Source organism: Manacus vitellinus, unplaced genomic scaffold, assembly GCF_001715985.3.
Source record: "Manacus vitellinus isolate BGI_N305 unplaced genomic scaffold, ASM171598v3 scaffold_7_pilon, whole genome shotgun sequence".
NCBI lineage: Eukaryota > Metazoa > Chordata > Aves > Passeriformes > Pipridae > Manacus > Manacus vitellinus.
Window position 1 is genome coordinate 15,259,020 of NW_021940813.1, and position 25,462 is coordinate 15,284,481.

The 25,462-nt window shown below is 37.9% G+C and overlaps 1 protein-coding gene across 1 annotated transcript; it reads right to left on the reverse strand.

The window, feature by feature from the left end:
• Positions 1–739: 739 nt before the first annotated feature.
• PRPS2 (phosphoribosyl pyrophosphate synthetase 2) lies at positions 740–25,105 on the reverse strand. Its single transcript, XM_018084214.2, is given in 9 exon segments — positions 740–1,463; positions 2,320–2,479; positions 4,058–4,231; positions 6,718–6,842; positions 7,922–8,020; positions 11,473–11,493; positions 14,123–14,306; positions 24,983–25,053; positions 25,055–25,105. Coding segments are annotated over 9 exon segments (978 nt in total). The 3' UTR covers positions 740–1,370.
• Between the last annotated feature and the right edge of the window lie 357 nt (positions 25,106–25,462).

Genomic DNA, 25,462 nt, shown 5'->3' on the forward strand with positions numbered 1-25,462 from the left:
CCCACAATTCTGTAAATTCGTTTCCACTGTGTTATAACAATTTTGAAAATTCAACTGTAACGAGGAATTCCTGTGAGAACAAGTGGCTTAACTGAATTTTAATCACAATAACTTATATACCCCATTTCTGTATTCATCACTGAAAGCAGTACAGGTGAAATTCTGTTTTACTCATTCCCATGTAGGAGGAATAATTCCACAGAAACAATAGAAAATTACTTGGGGGGAAAAAATGAAGACCAAATAGATTTATTCTCAGAGAAACAAACAAACAAAATAAAAGGCTGTCTTAGCTGGAATGAAAAAATCCACTTTATAAAACAGTATTTTATATAGGTAGAGTACCATAGTTCACTGGCTGCATAGTAAGTATTGTGGTACTTTGTAACAGAAACTTGATGATCTATTGACTGTGCAGTTTGAAAATAAAAACAATAAATATTTCAGCTACTTTTTGATCACATAGATATGGGCAGAGACCAATTCATGTAAGCGTGTTTAAGTTTTCTGTTTGGACTTTGCACAGTAAACATTCACAATATTAAAAGGAAAACTGCTACAAAAATATTCATATTATCACAATCCGAGAATGGTAAAAACTACAAAGAAAAAAGGAAATTTAAACCAAATTGCTAATGATTAAAGGTTGGTCCTTATTATTGAAATAAGGGATACTAATAACCCCAGGAATACTGAAACATTAGTCTTACAACTGCAGACAGTAACTGCATGGAATGGATGTTATGCAAATCATTTAATGTAATGAGAGCTTTACAAAAGGAAACAGCAGCCCCACGTATCTTGGGGGTAAATATGAACATGAAGTGTACGAAACAGTAATACTATGTGTATGTCAACAGTTACTCAAAATTAGCATGACTTTTACATACTGTTAGGGCTTACAAAATATTATTCATGGTAATTAAATATAAAAAACAAACAAACAAAACCCAGCTGCCTGCCTAACAGATTAATAGATACAAGATACTCAGGTCTGCAGCACTTAGCTGAACACAGAAAATGATCTTACACGTATACATCTCATTAAGATCTGTGAACAATTTGTAGTTCTCTATAGAAAAATGGATCCAAAACAGCAGTTTGGCAGAAAGTGAGGACAGGTACATAAAAGAGAACTTAAGCAACACAGAAGACTTTAAGACTCTTGAGGCAATTCATAAGGTTGCTTCAAGATGGAGATTTATTGCCCATTTATAACAAACAAGTGGTGATTTCAAGACAAATATAATAATTAAACATACAAGCTCTGGAATTGTACAAAGATACTCATTTCTTGTGGTTGATGTCCATCATTAAAAACAGTGCTAGCTTAAGGGACCTTTGCAAAGATGCAGTGTAATCTCCTGCAGTTACAAGGGCACATGACTGAACAGGTAGGACACAGATTCACCATTGTGTGTTCTTCGAATTGCCTCTGCCAGGATCATGGAAATGTCTATAAACTGAAAGAAAAATCAATAAGAAAAATTTTATGGGATGCCAAGAACAATAAAACTATGCAGTTTATAAACACAGACAAACATTCAATCTATCATTGTGCTCTCTTATTCCTAGGAAGAATTATAACATTAAAACTTTAGGTATTGAACATATACATAATAACTGCACAGATACAAAGTAGAACTCAAAAACTGAGTAAGAAAGCACTGACTAAGATTGCTGCACAGTAATACCATTAAGACTTCTGATAAAAGGCATGTTGTGAAAAACCCCCACTATTCTTGCCATCAGATGGCAGTGTCTGCTTGACACAAATACAGTTTAGAGGAAGTACACCTTTTAAGTGCTTGTCTTGTTTCAATAAAAACCAAATAAATGTTAGGCTTTTAAAAAAATCCAATAATGCATTAAAACCCCCAATCTTTTACGCTTTTCTCCACTCTATACTAAAGAAAACCTCCAATGAAAGACATGACTTCCCAGAACAATTCCATTAGTGTTTTTCAAGAAAAAAGTCTAAGATTTCTGTGGCCTCCACAATAACATAAGTTCCTGCATGAAATTATTGTATGATTAATATTGTTAAAAAGAAACCCCACCAAAATCCAGTCAATTTTACATTTGCCACTCTTTCACAAGCAAGCATACTCAAGGTGCGGCAAATATCAAATATTTTGCAATGCTCTATTGTACTACCTGAATCCCCTTAAAACAGTTCTTTGGCATGTTTTAGCAAAACTTTTTGCAAAACATGTATTTTAGAATATTAATTTCCTCTCAAGGCACAAATTCTAGCACCAGTGAACAGTAAAACACAAAACCAGAGTTTAAAGAAATTAAACAAAAATACCACTGTACCTGTATTTTTGGGCAGTGTTTCATTTTTTCCTCTTGGGGGATCGTATTGGTTACCACAACAGCCTCAAACGAAGCATTATTAATCCGAGAGAGGGCAGGACCAGAAAAGATGCCATGAGTGAGAATGGCATAAACTTTAGTAGCTCCAGCAGACACCAACCTGTAGAACACACAAGAAAAGTATGACGTGATGCATGTTTACATACATAGCTAAAGCCAGATACAAATCTCTAAAATACATTTTACTCACAAATTCCTACACATAAAATACCTACAAAATAATTCAGACATTTGTATAATCTGAAAAAGTTTAGAACTGTCTCAAAAAAACCCAAAAACAACCCCATACACTGATAATTAAATAAAAGAGTTCTTATTTGCAGCAGCGATACTAATTTAAATTGCTGCATTTTGACCCTATCAGCACAACACACAACTGAACTCCAGCACAAGTTTTCTATCTTAAAATCAAATAGGTTGGATGGCAGCATTCACAACCCTATTGTGTCTCCATTATCGTCCACCTTTATTTTCATCTGCAATTCAAAGAGTTCTGCTTGGAAGGAGTTTCTGAGGAAGAACAAATGTTAATGATTAAAAGCCTAGCTTGCTGCAAGGTTGAGAGAAGACATGCTGCTGATGCAAGCACTCAGCAAACTGGTGCAGCAGAGGAGGAAGAAAAAAGAAAGTATAATTCACAAGGTGTTCTAGTTCTTTGATTAAGTCAAAATATCTTCAATTTGGTTTTTTACTGGCCTTGATGCCTCTAAATGCTCAGCTATGTCCTAACTGATTTTCTAGCCTTGCAAACAGAGACCCTGAAGAATGGCATGTTATTGGATCCTCACAAAGGCACAGGAGGAAGCATAAGAGAGAGAAAAAACCCCACAGAAACATCATCTCATTTTGAATGACTAAAAAAATCAAAGTTTTCTGCTCATTCTCAGCAATACATTTCGTAGCTGCAAGGAGGTAAGTAACCTCCAAGGAAGATGCAGCTTGACAGAGTGGGTACCAAGGGCTTAAGTTTGTACTTAAGTTGATCTGCTGTATCTGAAAATACATTTCTTAGTTCATCTGCTTGATATGCATCTAGGTTGCTAAGATAAAAGGAGTTCTAAGAAGTATTTTGGTGATCAAGTCTGATTAAACACAAAGTACATCCCACCTAGATTTGACTTTACTGAAAAGCACTACTTTATGCTAACAATATGATATAAGGCAGCATCACTCAAGCAAATGCATCTTTCTTAGTGAACGCTGTGGATACTTTGAAGGTGTTTGATGGTTTTAAAGTTTGGTCTCTAGAAATCTACTGCAGGTAAATAAAGAATGTTTCTTTCATAACAGGAAAAAAATAACGGTCTTCTTTTTGACAGGAATTAACTTCCTCTAAGCACAGGAGTATAAAAAAAAATATTGTTGGCTAGGCAGTTTGTGATTTTGACTGTAAAGTGCATTAGACAGCCCAAATCTCTTTCAAGTTATATGACATTTTATTTATTCTGTGCTCTTCCTAAAAACAAATAATGTATTTCTGTAAATATTTTCTCAATTCCATGTTTTAAAGAAGGACACAGTTTGATCACAGAACTGTGACCTATAGACTCAAGGATCAGAATGACTTCATGCTACAGATGTCAGGCGGGGTTATAGGCATGCAGGAAGACTGCATTCATCAGCTGTCTCCAGGTTGCAGTAGAGTGAGAACAGTGAGCCAGTTCACAATAATACTTACTTCTCTGCCGCATGACATATTGTGCCACATGTGTCAGCCATATCATCAACAAGAATTGCTACTCTATCTTTCACGTCACCAACCAAGACCATTCTGTCCACTTCATTTGCCTTCTTTCTTTCCTTATGAATGAGAGCAAATTCCACATTCAGTCTATCAGCAATTGAAGTAACCCTGAGTTATGGGAAGAAATACACCATATTTAGAGAACCATTTTAAAAGAAAGAACAGTCATACATATGAATTTGTCACAGTACACAGTTTTTGTTCCTGGCTTTCAAATTACCACAGTAAAAACTTTTGCAAGGAATGAGACAGGCAGAAATAATCTTAATTCATTGCTAATAAATACAACTAGAGTGTCTTAAGCTATACTCCAAAAATTGATTTTTTTAATTGAATTGATTTTGGTTTTCTGTCATTAAGTGCCTGGCTTTGAAAACATTTCAGCTTTTCACAAGCTTTTTTTAAGCTGCTGCAATACAAGTCACACTAGGTAATTTAAAGCAGAGGAAATTCTAAGTCAATTCTAAGCCTACTGGAGCATGCACTTTAATATTCTAACTGAAAAATACCATTGCAGGATGTGAAACCAAACCAAAGGGGAAACACCAAAACAGGTAACAGAGATTAATAATTCTTTTCACAGTACTTGAATAGTAATCAAGTAGCTTACTTCATTAATAATTCCCTCAGTGTACATCTGCTTGACAAAGATCTTTTAAAACTATTCAGGGTGACCTCTGCTGGCCAGACAAACTTCCAATAATAAATTTAACTTGTTATAGACTTCTGATTGCTTTCTTCAGTTTAATATAACAGAGCTGTTAGGTATCAAGACACAGGAATAAACAATTCCATGCTGTCTTTTTAAATGCTAGTGCAACCTTGTAACCTGTATTTTTAGAATATATTTAGAATGTTGTTAACAAGCTTCTTAACATGCATGGTTAATAGAGAATACAGTTTTGTTTCTTTGCCACTTAAATATGAAGGAGTTGTTACAGTATTTCAACAACTGCATAATAAACAAAAAATCCAGAAGTTTTGAAATTTTTTGTGAACAGTGTGATTTAATATCAAGTCTCAATACCTCAGAGCCTCAATAGAATTTGCATGCCTTATTTCAGTCACAACATTTAATAAGCTGGGGAACAAACAAACAAGTGGTAACAAACAAAAAGAATCCTGGTATTTTAAATAAGTGCAAGAACATGGATTTTTTTTAATTAAACCTTACTTATTTAAATTTTGAGCCAACTCACGTTCAATTTTCACATTCTATTCACTTTCCATTAAGTATTACTTTGTAGTTCTACATATTTTAAATGGAAAGGCCAAACCATATTCTTCACATTACATTGCAGGAGGTGAAGGAGAAGCTGCGACTTTATTGAAAGCAACATCTGCCCTACTTAACCAGCAACTGTTTGGTTGCATTACAACAAAGATACTAAAGATAGACTGCAACTATCTATATTAAATACAGTGAAAGTGATCTTCAAAAAATAAACTTTTATGATTAACTTAATCATAAATACTGGGCAGGGGAAAAAATGCTGTCTTGTGACTTGAATTCTAAGCAAAGGTTGTATTTTGTTTAAAAACAAAATCAAACAAAAACAATTTCAAACAAAAAACAACTGTGAAAATAAGAGTATCCAGACAGGAATGAACAAAGAAATTGAATCGACTGAGTCATCTGACCTTTAGAATGCTTTCTATAGTTTATATTCTTTACATCCTTGATTAATCTAAAAACGAACAACTATGAAGTTGTAATCAGTCTTATTTCCCTACTAATCATTACAACATGAACACTCACAAAAGACCCAAAGATTTCAATTAAAAGAAAATTATGACAATCTTTCACATTTCCCCCCATACTACATTTCAGAAATATAAATTGCTATGGACTTACAGGATTATTATTTCATTTTTCTTTATTCCCTTTGCAGCAGCAGCACAACCAATAAAACTTGAGAATAAGCACCTTGCCTCAATGGCATGCTTTATCACCTCACCAGCCAGTGTGCTACTGAGCTTTTGCATTGGTTTACACTCAATCGATACCAAATAAAAGATAGTCTGCTAAGTGAGTAACACATGCTGCGAATGAAGAAACGAACTAAGCTTTCTATTTTTTCCTTTTGCCACTTCACTCCCTTTTTTCAGTATTTATAATGCAAAACTCAGGGTCAATAGGTTTACAGCTCGAATGCAATAACATAAAGAAAAAGGAAATACGAGTCAAGCAAGCTCTTACCTAAATGCCAGCAGGTAGAGTGGGAATAGGCCATATGTTTTGACAGAGAATGGAAGCTTAGGCAATTCCAGAGTGAAGCAGGAAGAGGTGCAGCAACTGGACTAAAGAAGCAAGCAGCGGGAAAAATCTTTCCCCTCCTGGGGAGGGATTCAGCTAATGAGGCCACATCCAGGGAGAGAGAAAAATATTTTCTTTAGAGTATAGAAAGGTCCTGAATGTTTTCAAGCACGAACAACATTGGAAGGACTATTGTTCTGTTTTTACAATGTAGTTGGATTCATCAGTGATGTACCCTATATCTTGCACATTTCATAGAGGAAGATAGAAGACTAGACAAACTAGTTCATTAACCACTAACTATATGTAAAACTAATAGTTTTAAGCTTGTATGTACCTTTTTGCACCACCTGCATCAGGTGAGACTATGATACAATTTCTCCACTCAGGAATGTTCTCTTTAATCCACTGCAGCACAGCAGGTTCTGCATACAGGTTATCTACTGGAATGTCAAAGAAACCCTAGTCCAAAAAAGAAAGAATTTCATGAATATATGTTTGTATCTTACCCGAAACAAAGACACAGGGAAAGAATCAAGCCTTTGCCTTTCTGAATGGTAGAACCTGAATTAGTATTTTACACTGACCTAATTCTGCCCTCTGATACTACTGTCAAATGCTGCTCAAGTCAAATACTAAGGTCTCTAAAAATCTCACTCAAGAGTAATGAATCAGAAAACAGATGTTCTCAATTGACATAAAAAAATCAGAAAAGGTGATCACCTTCAGGCACTCAAGTAAATTTATGCTAGTGAAAAGCTCTCAAAAAATCCAGTGAGTAATACATAACTTTCATAAATTTCAACTGCTTGACATGAACAGCAGTATTTCAACACAGGGAAGACTCCAGCTAGTATTACTTGAGCAGTAGAATCTTTGTTTTTGTCCGAATTGTAAAGATAAGAAACCTATGTTAAACCACAAATGAAACTACTTCTAATTTGAGTGACAGCCATTTAGCATAAGAAGAAATTCTGATTAAACAGAATGCCAGACCTGGAAGATAAGATATTTTCTAGAAAAAATAAGGTATCTTAAAACAAGGTACACATGAGAATGACAAATGATGTCTGCTCTACTACTGAGCAAAAAGTTTTGTGATTTGCTGGATTCAGCAGTAAACCAGGTAAGTGTTGCCAACCTTCATCTCCACTTCTTTTAAGAGAATACTGTACCCTTTGTTGTAACAACAAAACTCTACCTAGGGCAACACTATAATTCTGACAAGGCTCAGATTAAGAGAACTTGCTGCAAGCCAGTATATTTTATGTTCTGGAAGCCCTTACATTAGGCTTGGCAAATTTTACTGAAGACTCCAATGCACAAATATTTGAAATGCCTGCAAAATTGCCCAATAAAATCAAGACTGGTATCTTTCTAAAAGGGAATTTAATTAGAAACAGGTAGTGAGACTTTCTCTGAACCCTGGGAGTCCTGTACATAGCCTATCAAAACAATGAGAAAAGGCAGAGAATTACTACTAGCCTTTCCCATCAGTTCAGTAGAGCTCCTAGGCACAACTAGTAAGAACCAATAGTTACCTGGATCTGAGAAGCGTGCAAGTCCATGGTGATGATGTGGTCAGCCCCTGCAACTGACAACATGTTGGCAACAAGTTTTGCAGAGATTGGTGCACGACTCTGAGGAATAAAGCACAAATGTTTTAATTTTAACAATATTTTGACTAGATGCAAGAAGTAGTTTAGTTACTTTTATTGGGTTTTTTTCTTTAGAATATTTGGAATCTAAATACGAAAAGTTCCAGAACTTTTGCCAAACTATCCTGTCAATAGCTTGTCTTGCTACTAGGGTTTTGAAACTCAGCAAAGTATTCAGGTATATCTAAATCAGTTTGCACAGTCTGCCTAATAATGCTTTGTATTAAAAAGATATAAAATTGGGGATATAGTTTTCCAGTTCTGCTTACAACTTTCAAATATCTTTCCTATAGCAGAAGACAATCTATTTCTCTAATTCACTACCCTACACAGACATCCAACTCTAAAGCAACTACCCTGTTCTAAAAGCACTGCAAAACCCATAGATCAAAGGTAAAGTGAACCCAACTTTTGAGAACGCTGCTTTAAAACAATGTTATCAAGCATTTCTTCATGACACAATAAAGTCTATAGCAGATCCTATCGGTAAGGGTCTTCTACCCTAGCCTATTTATTTATTCATTCTTTTTTTGTTAATTAATGTTTAATTCTTGGATGCAATTAGGAGTTTAGAATTCCCAAAAGGGGCAGGAGGAATGAAAAAAAAAAACCTAAAAAGTGAAGAAGAATAAAAGAAGAATAAAAATCTTATTAACAAGTTAATGCCAATGTCAAAAGCTCTTTAAAAGTGTGTCAAACATAGAGCAAAGTTAAAAAAAAAAAAAAAAAAAGATAGAAACTATGACTGGAAGATACCCCACTTTTGATTTTGGAGCAACTTCAAAATTTTATCAGATTTTTTTTAAGCTCTGTAAAAAGCAATGCTGCCCTGGACAACTTTCTCTAACAGAAATACTAAACAAAACCTGCTGCTTTCTTTTTGTCAATCTTTAAATAGGGCTAATAGCTGGCAATAACATTAGCATGAAGGCAGAACTGCCATTCAGTCTCTGTCTCACTGGCAGACTGGTTTTTGCTGGCACAGTATTGTCTCCTGTGAACTCTCTTTATCAAACATTTAGCCTCCTAGGGACCTCCTCTCCATCCACACGCCACAAACAATTACAGAGTATCTCTGCTTTACTTCCATTGATGCTCAAGGGCATAACTGACAATGACCTGAATCACTTCCAATTTAACTTAGATTCCTTTCCGTCTGTGTCCTGTCAAGGAACCAATATTTTCCTTAAAACTTCTGCTAATTTAGGTGGAAACTTGTAATTTCTGTTTTAACATACAGATTGACAACATACTTCCAGAACAGAAACTGAGATACTGTAGCCTTTCTCATGGCTAGATACAGCATATCACCATCATTACTGAAATTCTTCATTTTGAAAACCATGCCTTTTGGGCTCTGTGTTTCACAGAACATCACCACCATTTGGTCTGTGTAAGATACACAGAAGGCAGACGCAACAGCTAGCACTTCCCTAGATCTCTGCAATTCAGATGCAGAAGATGCAGATTCCATAAGAATTTATCATTAGTACTTCAGCACAGTTGATTTTCCACTTACTGAGGACTGTGGTGCTCTTAATTTAAGTTCAGTTCTGTAAGGTCAAAGTTCTCCAAGGCTTTCTGGATATTTCTATTATTAGTAGCAAACATTTTGTTTGTGCCATTTGAATTCCTGATCATAGCATCTGACATTTTTAAGCTGGACTTCAAAATATTCCCAAGTCTCTGGCAACATCTAACAAAAGAAAGACTTAGTATCTACTCTTTTTATTCTATTGCAGTGTTCTCTTACTAGCTCTTAGCAAAGATTTGTTTTAAAGCTTCCACTTAGGTGGACTAACAGGTGATGCTGAAATTAGAAGTTTGCTCCCCTGCTTGTCCCATCCCTGCTTTCCAGGCTAGACACTTCCACCACTTCCCTTGTGCTGCAGACCAGGACTTGTCTAAACCAACAGCAGCCATGTGAGTTAGCTGCTCAAGTGGAAGGGAAGGGAAAAGAAGATGACAAACCAGGACCACCCCCACTGGTAGAAACAAGTAACTAGTTCAGGCTAGCAGCTAAAGGCAAATTACATTCTTCTCAGAGTGTGGTTTGCCATTTTCACTCCATCCAGCACACTGAATTTTGCCTTTGTTTTTTTTCATTTTGTTCAATGTGAATACCATTCTGTTTTTCTCATGTATCAGTACCATGAGTATCGCTATCACAAAGAAGACCCAAACAAAATACTTTCCTGCATCACATACTAATGTATACATTACCAGTTGGTACTTCTTTCAGCTGCTGGCCTTGCAGGCTGCCTTCCCAGAAGGAAGAACTTGAAGTTTTACCACTAGGTAACTTGTTTTAGCAGATATGCACACATCACAGATTGCCTACGTGTTGGTGGACAGAGGGTCTTGTAAGGAAAGTTAGCCAGACACCAATATCTGTTTTCTCAAGAATGGGCTAATAGGACATTAAGACAAAAGAAGTTTGTAGCTGACAGCTTCCTTTACCCAAAATTGTGTATTAAAAGAAAACCCGCATGACACATTCAAAAGGATTTAATATTTGCATTAATATTAATTTAATATTGCTTGCATAGAACGTAAGTTTTGTGCTACAGTATGATCCAAATTGAAGATTATTTTAAAATCAAAGTATATTCATGAGAACTTCAGATAACCTGGCCTCATTATTCAGAAACTTGGATGACAAAGATGAGAAGTCATGATTTTCTTTATATTGCAGTTTGTAAGGTTTGCTTCTGATGAGAGAGGTAAGAACAGAGGTTCACAGTATTCATTGTTCCATTCTTTGATACAATTTTAGATTGGTTGCAGAATTATTAGTGTGAAATGCAGCATTAAATTAGGTACAGAAAGTAAATTGTAGAAAAATCACTTGAATTACCAGGAGCAAGGGGAATCCACAAAGCTAATGTAAACAACCTAACAAGAGTAACTGTGCAATGGACACATAGCTGAAAGTAAAAGTTGTCCACCAAGATCAAAGCTCTGTTGCCTTCAAGCATCTTATTACATTGTCTTGCTCAATATTCATCACATGCATGCTGAACAAAAAAAAAAAACAAAACAAAACAAAAAAAAAGATTTATAACTGGAACTTTCACTTTCAAGAAAGCCAGTTGTGAAGTGTATGGATACTGAATGTTCACTAATGTATTACCCAAATTTATCATTTCAAAAATGAGATATGCTTTGAAGCTTCAGAAGTTGACAGCCATTATCTTGAATGTCTTGAATGTCCAAATAAATTTTTAACCAGAATCTAGGAGTTTTTTTAAAGCAAATTATTCTAAAGGATTACTGTCATGGCCTAGGTGAAACACAACTGAAATCAAGAAGTGAAACTGGAAATGTTCCTAGTTATACATAATATAACCCAGTAAGTTTCACCCTTTAAGGCCTCATTAATGGAAAATGCATAGTGTTAGATTTAAAAAAAAAAAAAAAAAAAAGATACCTACCCAACGCTCCACGGACCCCTTCTACAAATCAAAAAAACAAAGTTACATGAGTGGTAGAACACCAAACTCACCTGTCACTGTACTTCTAACTTATTTCAAAGGCATCTCTGCAGTATCCTACAGAAATGTGTCCTGCCCACAGCTTGGAAGGTTAGCATAATTACAGGATATATAAATGCAGTTATGGTCAAAGCACAGACACACCTGAGCTAATTTTAAGTTAGCTAGCTCGTGCATCAGAAATATTCTGGTTTAGGGCAGCACGTGATTGAGTCTAAATTAATTTGCCAACTTCCCTATGATTCTCTGTAAGCCTTTTTTTTTAACTTCTATTTCCCATTTAAAGCTAGTCCAGGTTTAGTGCTAAAATTTCCCAAGTAGATTACAAAGGCCTTGCTCAGAATAAGATTTGTACTGCTAAGCCCTTTCCTTACATAAACAAGTCAAGAGCACTTTTATTGTTCTCAGCAATCATAACTACAAAGAGGTATGAAGAATACATGGTTATTTTAAGCAGAAAGGACTCAGTCTATTTAGTTCTTAATGAATTAAAGTCAATAACTTAAATTCAAACCAGAAAATAGCATTGCACTAGTGAAGATTATACTGCTTCAGTGCATAGTCAAGCAAACTACAGCAATATCTTTCACCATAGAAGAAAATCTGTGTACAATCATAGGAAGAAAATGGCTGGCACTTTACTGACACTTCAGGCAGCATACAAAGCTTGTGCACTCAACATGGGTCAAAGAACAAGTCATGTGATGCAATCCAACACTAGGAGGAAAGATGTCCCTGTCAATAAGCTGCCCCATGTCGACAACTATATTATAGCTTATTTTGCAACACGGTGGTCAACTACCAAGGTTAATTTCCAAAGATGGCAAACATTTTCTCAACTGCAAAACAGAGGGGAGAAAAAAAACCCAACATAAACAAAAAAAACGCATTTTGTCTAAAATTGTGGAATTAGAGACACAGAACAGCCTGGAAAAAAAACTCTAAATCCCTGTTAATCAAAATCATTTTCCTAGGCTATCTATCTTCACATGCCATTTCCAAAATACAAAATGTTCCTTGATGGCATGCTGTGCCACCACACTGGGGGTTTAAGTGTCTCTTGGAAGTCTGCCAGATGGATTTTGACTACCCTTGACAAGACATAATCTAGATGCACAGAAAATTTGGAATATACTCATCCTTTTCCTACACCAAGAACTTGAAGGATGGTCCAGCAGAATCTTCCCATACGAATTGGTAAAATCAAAACATAGTGAGATGCTTTCCTTCCTTTTCAACAAAATGTTTTTTGGTTCACTTTCAAGGTCTTTTGATATAAAGAAGTATTTCACCTCTCCGGATCAAGGGAAAGCATTGTTCAATACAAAACACAGCAAAAATGAAGCACCAAAACATGCAGGTAAAGAACAGGGTATTATTATTTAACTCATGAATTCCATTTTTGGAAGAATAACAAGTGGATCTTGGTAATATTAGTATGGTGTTACAGAGCCTGCACTTAAAGAAAGAGTATACTAGAAAAAACCTCTTGTATTTAGTTTTGTTCTTAGACATCACAGACATCACATTACATGCTTTATAATAACTGCTGTTATTTTTAGCTTCTGCATTACTTCTCAGACTGTTATTTTTTTAATAAAAGAATATAAAGAACAACAGAATGCTTTCAGGATGGGCTTGATGCCCAAAGTGAAAGGGAGGGGGCAGTGCATTTATGGGAAGGACAGGAGAGCGGCAAATTTTCCCAAAAATATAATCACTGCAATCCAATCTTTAAAGCCAAAATCACATTTCTTATTACTTCTTTTCAAATGAGTTTAGGTCAAAGTAACATTCACATAACCAATCAGAGAGAGAAAAGTCTAGTTATCTACTTTTCAAAATCAGTCTTACTTGCCATAGAGAGTTTGTTACTGTGTTACCAACTTGGCTGAACTGATATATTTATCAGTTATGACAAATCAAATTCAGGAAAAGGGCACTAAATCAGAAGAGTATTTATGGGATTTCCACACAATTTTTGGTCTGCATATATCAAAGTAATTGTTATAAATATAAAAACTTCTTTTTAATCTGTCTGGCAGCAAAAAATAATGTTTTTATTAATTACTGTTATGAACTGCAGATTTTATCAGTTCCTTCCATTTCACTCTGTTTAACCATATAGGCTAAAACCTACCTGCATAACTGTTACAGCAGTTCAAATTTAGGATTTAATTCCATGCAATTAAATTGCTAAAAAGGGTGTATTCTCTTCATATATAGAGATGGAAAAAAAACCCAAACAAACCAACTCCAAAATTTTGAAAATGTAGGCAAAACCAATCCCATAAGGTGAGGTTTGCTAGCAAAGTACTCTGCAATATACCACACACATATAATGTACCTATTTTTGCAAACTGAAGGCATGTCAATTAGCAAAACACAAGCAAATAAAAATTGTCTCACTTCATTCACTTATAAATAAATTAATTGAACATTTTACCAAAAAAAAAAAAAAAAAGAGATGGAGGGGAGGGGGATCAAATCTTTCAAATCACTTAAATATTTATGAAAATTATTAATCTCCAAAAATTCCAAGTGAGCAAGCTGAACAAAAGCCTTCCAAAATGACACAGTTCTTACCTACCTTGTCTTTCTTATCTTGCCTGGCATATGGAAAACATGGAATTACAGCAGTCACTCTGGAGGATGATGCAATCTTGCAAGCATTGATCATGATGAGTAGTTCCATTAAGTTGTCATTTATTTCTCCACAGCCACTCTGGATAATATATACATCTTCCCCTCTCACACTTTCACCAATCTCTACACTGAAAGAGCAGGAGATGACCATTTACCATTTCAACACTTGAGTTACTTAAAAAGCACTACTAAAGAATAAAGAAAACAAAACAAAAAAATCCCCCAAAAAACAGTTTTGTTTTAACAAACTTCCATAGGTTTTCCATAAACTCTCCATTTAGATTAGGATTTTTATTTTTTTAACAGCGATTTGGATAACTGCCTCCTTGTAACAAAGACTATTTCAAGACAAGCCAGTCTAAAATTTACTTTAGTCTAAATATCTTCTTCATAAGGTGAGCACTAACCAACACATAATTACAGCTATAACAGTGATGCAGCTCACATTGTTATTAAATTTGTTACTGCTTTTTTTTAGTCTATATGTTCTGTGTCCTTGCCATCTCCCAGGTAGATGGCCATTTAAAGAATAACCTAGATGATAAGTACAGAAATAGCATATTCAACTTCAGGCATTAAGTACTTGCCTCAAAATACCTCCTTAAAAAACGCAATTATATTTCTATAATTATATTTCTATTAGTTATGATGTTACTATGTACAGGAAGCAGGTGTATTTTAGAAGCTGGATATATCAAACCACACTCCAAAACCAAACATCTCATTAAGATCTACACCATGATGTTCAAGTAGAGTATTTTTAAAAGAAGAAAACCTTAGAGGAAAGCTACAAGGGCTGCTCATCAACAGCTTACCATGGCTCAATTCTCATGTTGTGTCCGTTGCTCTATTCACTCTAACTGTACTTACTTGCTTTGGTTCTTTATGATAGTATCTAAAAGAAATTTTATTCTTCCACAGATTTCAAGGTAAATTTTGGGACCAGTCACTGCTCACACCACAAAATTCAAAAATTAAATAGAGCTTATAAATGAACAGGAAAAATAAAACTATTGAATGTATTCTTTCTCAATTCTAGATCCAAGCAAGAGAAACATACTGCTGAACCACATTCATTTTCACATCTGTTACTCCAAAACTTATGTATAATCTCAGCAGAATAATCTTCATTTTTCCCTAAATCCATGCACAACATACAAAAAACAGACTTCCTAAATACTGAGGTGATCAGACCTTTTAAACCCATGCTCTACTAAGTTAGTCCCAGTTATTAAATGCCAAAATATAGTGGGCCTTTATTCAAAAGGTAGCATCTTTACCCAAGGCACAAATGAGCAAAAGCTTCTAGCTGGAAACCTTTCTAATGGCCAAGATATAGGCAGAATAATTTCTCTGATCATAGAATCAAATGGGTTGGAAAAGACCTCCAAGACCATCAAGTCCAGTCCTTGATCCAACATGGTCATGGTTACTAGACCATGGCACTAAGTGCCACATCCAGTCTCATCTTAAAAACCTCCAGGGACAGAGAATCCACCACCTCCCTGGGCAGCCCATTCCAATGTCTGATTACTCTCTTTGTAAAAAGTTTCTTCCTAATATCCAACCTAAACCTCCCCTGGTAGAGTTTTAGCAGTTTTGTCCAACTGCTGGTTGCCTGGGAGAAGAGACCAACCCCTCCACCCCCCACCCCCCCACTCCGGCTACAACCTCCTTTCAGGTAGTTGTACAGAGTGATGAGGTCTCCCCTGAGCCTCCTCTTCTCCAGGCTGAACAACCCCAGCTCCCTCAGCCTCTCCTCATAGGACTTGTGCTTGAGTCCCTTCACCAGCCTTGTTGCTCTTCTCTGGACCCGCTCCAGCACCTCAATATCCTTCCTGAACTGAGGGGCCCAGAACTGGACACAGCACTCCAGGTGTGGCCTCACCAGCGCTGAGTACAGGGGCAGAATCACTTCCCTGGACCTGTTACCACACTGCTCCTGATCCAGGCCAGGATGAGTCCTTCAACGCTGAGGCTTGTGCTGGTCAAACCCAGTTCTAAAAATTTTTGTTTAGCAACTTTTTTAATGTAAAATTCATTAGTTTTCTGTAGAAAGGAGTTTACTGCTTTAAAGCATCTTAAGGATAAGCAAATTTATCAGCACCAAGATAGTTAAGTTCATGTTCTTAGCTCCCCTATTCGTCTCCTCTGCAGTCCCAAACAAGCTACAGTAAGATCCTGTCTTAATTTTTCTCTGTAATTTAATACATTTTTTTGCCCAAGAATACTACTAGCAGGATTTCTTATGATCCAAAAGAAAGCGAACCATCTAACACCAGGTCTCTGGAAGGACAGAGAGTTGGTCAGGGACAGAGTCATATGCAGATATGTCAGGAAACTTTTTGGAGGCTTTCATCATGGCACAAAGACACAATTTTCCAGATATAAAACTGTTACTTTCCTGTCCAACTTCTTGATCAATAAAATAGGGCCATTTAGAGAAAAGTATTTTGATCAAAATATTTTCTTAGCTTGTTTTCCTTTTCAGAGCTGAAAAAGTTTTGGTCAACATAACTTAAGTTCAGCAAGATACTAAGTATATTACATAATTGGAAAAAACTACCCAGGCTTAAGTAGAAGCCCTTCTGAACACAAATTCAGCTCTAAGTAAAGCATCTACCCACTAGATGAATGTAGCCTCAATCATTATTATAGCTTCATGGTTATTATGAGGGCTCTAAAAAATTGTAATTGCCACTCAACTCAGCACTTACACAGACCTGCTTTATAACAAGTGTTGTCACATACCACACCTTTGGAATACATCCAAAGAAAAATTATTTTAGTACCTAGGTAAAAAAAAAGAACAGCTAGTTTAACAGACATTACACATTAGGAAAAAAACCTGCCCGAATGATATGATCTTAATGTTCATTATATACTGAAAGAACACTGAGATATAGCATTCGGAGTTGGTTTGTTCCCTAAAAGCACACCACTAAAAAATAAGAGGTTTCAGAAGGTCAGGAAATATACTTTAAGATAAATATAGGTCTGGTTAATACAATGGACCTGAAGTGATGCTTTTTCCATTGTCATTAATTGTATTTTCTTTCCTTGTGCTAGCAGTAACTTTTTCCTCTTGTAAACAACTTAAAAAACAAACATGCTGCTTCTTTCTCTCTTGGTGCATTTGAAAAAAAATTCTTTATGCTTTTAAGACTAGAATGACATTCTTATTTGTCACACAGAAATGTGAGTAGTCACATTTCCCAATCAGCTAGAGAAAGCTGTGCAACCAAGCAGTATCTCTTATTACCTATCTTCGCAAAGATTGGTATTGAGAGGTATTGTGTAGGCTCAGCCAAGAGATACACACACAGCTGCCTATTTTACCTGCACCAAGCCAGAGAATAAAGGATAACCAGTCACTGTGTTGCAAGCATTCCATCAGATACAGCCTGTACTAACAACACTGGTGAGGTTTTGGGGGTGGGGTTTTTGTTGTTATTGTTTTGGTTTTGGGGGGAGAATGGCAGTTTGGGTTTGGTTGTTGCTTGTTTTCGGCTTTTTTTCGCCCCCTCCTTTTTTGTTTTCGTTTGGTTTGGGGTTTTTCTACGTATTCAGACAACCAACAAAAGGCTATAAACTACGGAATCAGATATGTGAAGTATTGTATCTCAACTATCTATTAGATAACACCAAGCTAACAGGAGTCAAACTGTGTTAGTTATCTTATTAACATTACTACTAAATTCCCCCATCTATATCATAACTGTTTGGAAGGTTATTTAAACAATTTCACATAGTGAGGACACAGAGGAAGGACATAAGAACAAACTCTTGCCTCAAGATTACAAGTTCTGTTTGGTTTATGCAATTTAATCAAATTCCGCTGTTTGGTAACAGTTTAAATAAATGTCTCATTCAAGAAGAGTCAACAGAACCTGTACATTAAAAGCCCTGACATCACACAGTTCTGTTTAAAAGTGAAATTTACAGAAATCAATAGCCCACAAAAGGAATTAACTTTGAGCGAGTTGCTTGGAATTCACAAGCACAAGGCTCTAGCTGGGAAAAATACACATATGACAGGACACGATGAAAACCAAGTTTAAGTGTTAGTATCTGCCTTCAACTTGCAACGGCTGATTTGAGAGTTCAGTTTAGTAAGCAGAATCTTAGATGAACTAATAACCATGAATTAAGGATAAGGCTCAGAATCTACTTAGGTTACAAACATATTTCAATGGCTGAAGCATCCATTAAGCAAAAATCAGGATCAGGAGTAACAGCAGACTGAGCTCCTGAGTTAGATTTACAGTATACTCCCATCAGAACTCAGTGATAGGAATTTTTAATTTGTACCTTCTAACCAAAAAGTAAACAGTTGTGAGGAATTAGGGAAATAAGTATGCAGAGTCAGATTAGGATGGTAAATAATATATCTGTAACTAGGATCTTGTTCAAATCATGCACTTACAAGGGCTCTACATACCTTTTTAAATAATTACAATAGATTAAGTTTCTAGCCATGCTTACAAGAAGTAAGATTTCCTAAGCAATTTAGGTGCCAATAAGGTAGATGTGTACTTCAGGCCCTTTTAATACCCAGAGAAGGAGCCAAAATTTAAGGTCTAGAGTCCTCATACAGTGTGCAAAAAGAATCAATATCTCAAAAGTGATCAAAAAACTGCACATGCTGAGCTTGCAATTCATTGAAACCCAGCCAATGGCAAGCGCTCAGCAGTGGGGTGTGTTTGACCTCCTACCTTTGGGAACACATTTTGCAGAGTAAAGTCTTTTAACACAAGGCTTCCAACTTAGTGGACAAATATTTCAACTGACACGATGTTACATAAAGTGGCTACTAGCAAAGCCCAAAACAACCAAGAAATAATAAAAATGCCAGAGTTGGTTTTAAGTTTACAGGGATCCCTTATCTCCTGGTCTCCCCTCAACTCTAGGCTCTTCCACCTTAAAAGCTCTAAGACAAACCCTCTGCTAAATCTTCATTAACAACTGCCTAATGGTGGGAACTGCTGTGGTAAGTATCAGAAGACAGGAAATATCTTCTTACTCCGGCACACAGCCTACCATTGCCAAGAGGAAAATACCCTTCCTTGAGCTAGCTCTGGGTTTAGCCACATGCAGTCCAAAAGGAACTCTCAGAAATTTGGAAACAAAGGTCTAATAAGTCTGAAAATGGGCAAAAAGTCTCCAAAAGCTGAGTACCAAACTCTGCAGCTAAGGACATGTGGGTTTGTTAGTCTTTATTCTCAGCAGTCTTTTTTTTTTTTTTAATGCCAAGCTTTTAGCATCTACACAAAGATAAATAAAAATATAGATAAACATAATAAAGATATCTTTGTGATAAAAGTGCACAGTAAGGTCAATACAGTGGAAGCCTCAAAACAAAAGCATTGAAGGATTTGGGGGCTTTTCTGATACAGAACAATGAACAACGTAAGAGATGGCTATATTTGCTGCATCCCCAATTCCCTGTACAAACAAAACACTGTGTTGTTGTGGTTCAATCATGACAAACAAACACAAGGTGAAGTCTAGAAACAATCTTTATCTTATTCAACCAATCTGATAAAATCTGTTTCTCCAGCCTCCCCTTGCTCATGACAATGTAACTGAGTGGGGAGGGAGGGAAAGAGCTGCCTCCACTGACACAGGCAGATCACAACCACTCCAGTTGCAAACTCCTGCTCAGCAGCTGGGCAGGGCGAAGAGACAATTCACATCTCAGCATGTTCCATAATCCCCACTGCCTTCAGCTGATGTAACATCAGTTTATGACCTGAGCTTGTTCCTTCCATGAGTAGAGATCTGCGAACATCATAACCATCTACTCCAGAGAGGGTGATGCAGCTCCTGGCCTCCACATCAGCTGAACTCAAACCAGGTTACATGAGATGCAATCAGGTCATGTCTCATCTGAGACAACTGCAGTACAAGATTTGGAGGATGCTGAAGGGAAGATAAGAGGGATATTTTACAGCCAGGTGCTGAATTGTGCATTCCTGATATATAAGTTGTTCTTGATTCTTTCAATTATTTACTCGATAGAAAAAAACAGTTTCATTACCCCACTTTATGTGAAATAGAGACCCAAACCCATCCTTGCATGAATTCTCCAAGGAAACATTCACTACTTTTTCCCTAACTTCCAAGATTAAATTTCAGTCCAAGATACTAGTTTTGTTTATTTAGTTACAAACACATGGCCCTCATACCAATAGCATAGCTTTTCCCACCCAGCAGCAATGTCCCTTGGTAGTCAAGCCATATTTCCCTCTGCAAAAGCTAAATGGCATTCACTTTAAGCTGATGTTTCTGAAACAACCCAGCTTCAGTAGCTAAATAAGGCTGTGGGTAGGAAGCCTTCAAATTCACATGTGCCAGGTAGGACTTCAACTCCCTTCCTATTGGATCAAGAAAATATTCACTTCAGACACTGAATCTGACAGGAAGAAGCAAGGAAGCTCACAGGAATGGGCGGGAGCCCCCAACTTCTTTCACCAGGAGAGATGTATGTAAAAGAATGCCATCTACCACTCTAGTTTCTCCAGTTTGAGAATAAAAAGTACTTTAAGGGCAGAGTTAAAATAAATAGTCTTTAGAGAAGCAAGAATACCATATCTTGTAAGAAAATATATTTATTTTGAAGTGATACATTCAATGATTTTTTTTTAAAAAACTCAGTTGAGTCACCAAAAATATCTGCACTGGGGTTTATTTGTGTATCAACTATAATGAAATGCCATCTCAGTGTATTTGGAGACAATTTTGTGAAAAGCTTCAGTGTGTTTAATATCTGTATGCATCTGTTACATGTCTGTAAAACAGAGCTTCACGATGCTGGGGCTACAACAGCTACCCCTGTTTAAGGACTTCCATTCCTTTCTTCTTCCTCCAGCCTGCACAACTCTGCTGATGACAATTGCTTGTCGGGTTTGAAGAAGATAAACTGACTAAGCCCCCCACTGCAGCCCTTATCATTTTGCCAAATAAATAAGGTGGTGCCACCCAAGCTCCTACCATGGCACTGTGGCTGGCACATAACGGACACAGAAGCTTTGAATACTAAACAGACTTATCTTCCACAACCAGATATTACTGAGGTGCTCTCTCACTGCATTTGTTAGGGTTGCTTGACTTTAGTATCCAGCTGAAGGAAAGCATTTCCACACAGTTTAGAGGGAGGGAAGAAAAAAAAGGGGCAGTGATTGAGTCTACCAGCAATTTCCCTCACTTCCCCTAGCACAAACATTACATTCATCAGTTACACACCTGCAAGAATACTGAATGCCTAAATCAAAAGAGAACTGTGACACCACTAGATATACCAGTCTCAGAATAAACTAAGAAGAGAAGCCTTTCTCATTTTAAATGTTCTGGAGTTGGGACTGTACCTGCCTATTTAGCCACAGTGCTTGTCAGTAGTGGTCCTACCCCTGGCTAACCTCAGCATTATTTTCTCAAACCCACTTACACCTGCTATGCACTGGGACTGAAACCTAAAGCGTGTTTGAGTGGAAATTGATGGCTCTTCCCTCCAGTAAAGAGCTTCCAGCCCAAACCCTTTGACAAGGATTTTAAGCCTGGGGCTGGGCTGCACACAGCTATCAATTTAGGCATCATTTATATTTAAGAGAATGCAGCAAAAAGCAAAATAGAGTTTTTAACAAAAGGTAAACCTTCTCTGCAACTTGCTAACTTCACAGATCTGACAAAACGAGTTTGTTGACCCTCAGACCCAGGCTTATCTGTTTGCATAGGGGTTTGACCGACTGCCACTGGGAAGGTTTACAGTTCTTTGAGCTTTTTAACTATCACGTTCTAGTATTCTGCAATACTACACGTGTATTTTGTAATGCCAATACACTAGTTTATAAATTTAAAAATGCAACAAAAATAAGGGGGGAAAAAAGACTGCATGATTCACTTGATATGGGAAGAATTTTTTCTTACATACACACACAATGAAATTTTGTTATATAGGTACACTGAAAATCCAAATGCCTTACGAAAGGACCACTGCAGCACAAATATCAACTTTACCTTTAGTTTAATCTCAAACACATTGTTGAGGAATTCTCTTATTACTATTGCTAATTATTTTTTTTTTTATTAAGGACATTAATCTGGAAAACTGGAAAGTCAATATCTCGAAATAAGTTGCTAAGGATATTGCAAAAATTACCCACTTAAAACATTATATAGAGGATACAACTTTATTTGCTGAAGGGGAAACAAGAACTTCATATTAGAATCTCAAAAGTAGAAAGTTGTAAAAAAAAAAACAACCAAAAAAACCCCCCAAAACAAAAACAAAACAAAAAAACCCCAACTAAACCAAACACAAAGATTGAAAGTGGTAAGGCATTGTAGTTCAGGGAATAAAAGAAAGATAATGTCAGCATCATGGTGTTGCAACAGAAGCAACTAGAAACATGTTTCTGTTAAGTACATTCCTCATATCTACACCACACTACATCCCTACTTGCCTAAGAAAATAAACTGGCACTACGAGATTAGCCAAACCACTGACATACTGTAGCCACCACTACCTTCTTTGTTAATGGCAGAGGTCAATATTCCACACCTGGAAAAATAGGTGGAATGACAGACTAGAGATTAACTTACCTAGAGTTTAACTTACCTCGTAAAATAAATATGCAAACTTTGGAGATAAACTTCTACCTTGGATGAAAAATCTAAATCAATTTAGTTCTGCTGTTTGTTATGTTTTAAGCAGAAATTAAGATAAGTGTCTCTGGAGAACCAACATTAAAAAAAAATAAATTAGACAAGTTAGCAAGAAAGTCATGCAACCAAATACACAAATTAAGTTTTATCATGCAGAAAGAGATCAAAGAGCAATAAAGTGAGTATGAGGCTGGAAAGACTTGAGAGAAGATTTAAGCTTTCATTTAATCAGGAATGAATAGAAGAGCTAGAGTGTGCAAACATTAGGTTGCATAAACACCAATGGAAGAGGGTTTATAGTAATGCCAGTGAGCATAACTAGAACAAGAGCAATTAAACTGAGAATGCAAAAATGTAGACAGAAGAGAGGGACAAGCTTTGTGAGAGCAACTTTAGAATACATCATGTTAATCTTTCAAAGGAAGCAATGGAAACACACTTTTTCAGGAGTTTCAGAAGAAGAACAGATAAAAATAAACATACAAGAACTTCAGAGACTAGTCAGCTACTTATAGTCAGAAAGTTGTGTTTCAGAATAAGCTGGTAGCCTAGACTGACACATCTATATAGAAAACAGCTGCACAGTCATACCAGCTCATGGGATGAACGTACCACTTTCACCTGAATTTAAAATTCTTCATTAAAATTGAGCAAAATAGGTGGGTCAGAAAGCTAAGATGACAAACTAGTAAAGAGAAATAATATTGGTAGAAAAAGCACTGGCAAGCACATTCTCAGAGAGTCAAGGTGAGCAAGCTATCCTGATAGTTTCATGCAGAATTTTTTGCACTGTTGCCAGAGTTATTTTCTGCATTTGGCTGGCCAGGAGCATGGTATGACTGCACTTTTAGGAATTGGTATAAAATTTAATGATCTTATCATCTGCAGGTATCTTTTGGGTAAGGCGGCACAGGTCAGTATAAAATTTATCTTTTTCAGCAGGGTCGGCTTGGAGAGTTGGCGCATATACACTAAAGAGGACAACATGTTCCTTGTTGTGTAGTGGAAGGCGTAAGGAGATAATGCGGTCAGAGTGACCTGTCGGCAGATTTTCAAGTTTAGGGACAATAGAGTTTTTAATCATGAAGCCAACTCCTGAGAGATGCCTTTCGGTTCTGGGTTTACCTGACCAAAAGAGTGTGTAAGTGGCACCATGTTCTCTAAGGTTGCCTTCCTCATGGAGACAAACTTCACTGAGAGCAGCAATGTTGATGGTGAGACATGACAGTTCGTGGGCAATTGGGGTAGAACTACGCTCAGGACGTCCACTGTCCGCAGTATCAAGCATGGTTCTGATGTTCCAGCATGCAAGTGTCAATTTGGGTACACCTTTGAAGGAAGGTGTATGCCTTTGTCTCTTAAACTTTGTTTGACCGCATCAGAAGATGCTCGTTGGCCACGGTTAACCAAACGAGTACTTTTAGGAGTAAGCCAAGGCCATCACAACAACTGTATTACCCTCACGCATGACCATCAGTCTTGGGCTATGGAGGGAAGCCACACAGGAGTTGTAATCAGTCCACCACACGCACAACTGGCTGCTGATGCAAAATAACGACCGGCTGCAACAAATTCTGTGATTTGCCCTTTTTTCAAGTGTCATCACCATCCTGTCCTTACAAAACTACATAACATACTGTAGTTCATAAAATCAAGATGATTTTTTTTCAGGTAGACAAAGCTGACCAACTGCATAGTTAACTATCTGCGAGCAGTGGGATGCACCTGTTGCCGCAGACGGGCCGCCTGTTGCAAACACCATCCTCACCTCAGAGGAGGCAGGATGCTCTTTGCCCGGCCGAGGCCGTGCAAGCCCTGCTCCGTCCTAAGAGCACCCAACAGGAGCACTGCCCAGCCGGGCCAGCACAAGCCAGCCGGGACGCCTCCCGTGCGGTGCTCGTGCTCCGCAGGCGGTCAGGGAGGGTGGGACAACCAGGAAGGGACCGGCCATGACACAGCGGACCACCCCGTGTCCCCGCGCCTGCATCTGCACCTGCGGGGGGGACCCCCACGCGAGACCCGGGTGACACGGGCGGGGACCGCCGGCAGCAGCAGCCCGCACGGCGGGGTGTGTCAGGGCGCGCACCGTACGCTGGCAGGGCGTGAGAGCGGTAACGCGGGAGGGAGGTCGGGGACGCACCTGGTCTCCTGGTTGCTGAATTTCTTGGTGACTACCTTGCCCAGATCCAGCCCGAGCCGGTCCGCCACCCGCCTGGGACCAGGTCGTGGTGGGAGCTGCGCTGAACAGCACGATGTTCGGCATGGCGGGGGCGAGCGCGGCCGGCGGGCGAGGTCCGGGCTGCGGCGAGAGGAAACAGAGGAGCGGGGCACCGCGGCGGGCCAAATGCGCGGTGCGGGCCCGCCCCCGCCCCGCCGCCCGCGAGCGGAGGGAACCGGGAGGGACCCGGGAGCGGACTGGCGGGCGAGCGGGCGCCGCGGGGCACAGGTAACGCCGGCGGCCCAGCGGCCACGGGGGGGCGTTCGGGGGGGCCCTGCCCCTCCTCCGCCTCCTCCTCCTCTTCCTCTTCTTCTTCTTCCACGTCCCGAGCTCCAAGCCCAGGTGACCCCCCAGCTGCTGTCCTGCCTCTGGAGCGTTCGGCCGGGCTGTGCCTTAGGCGTG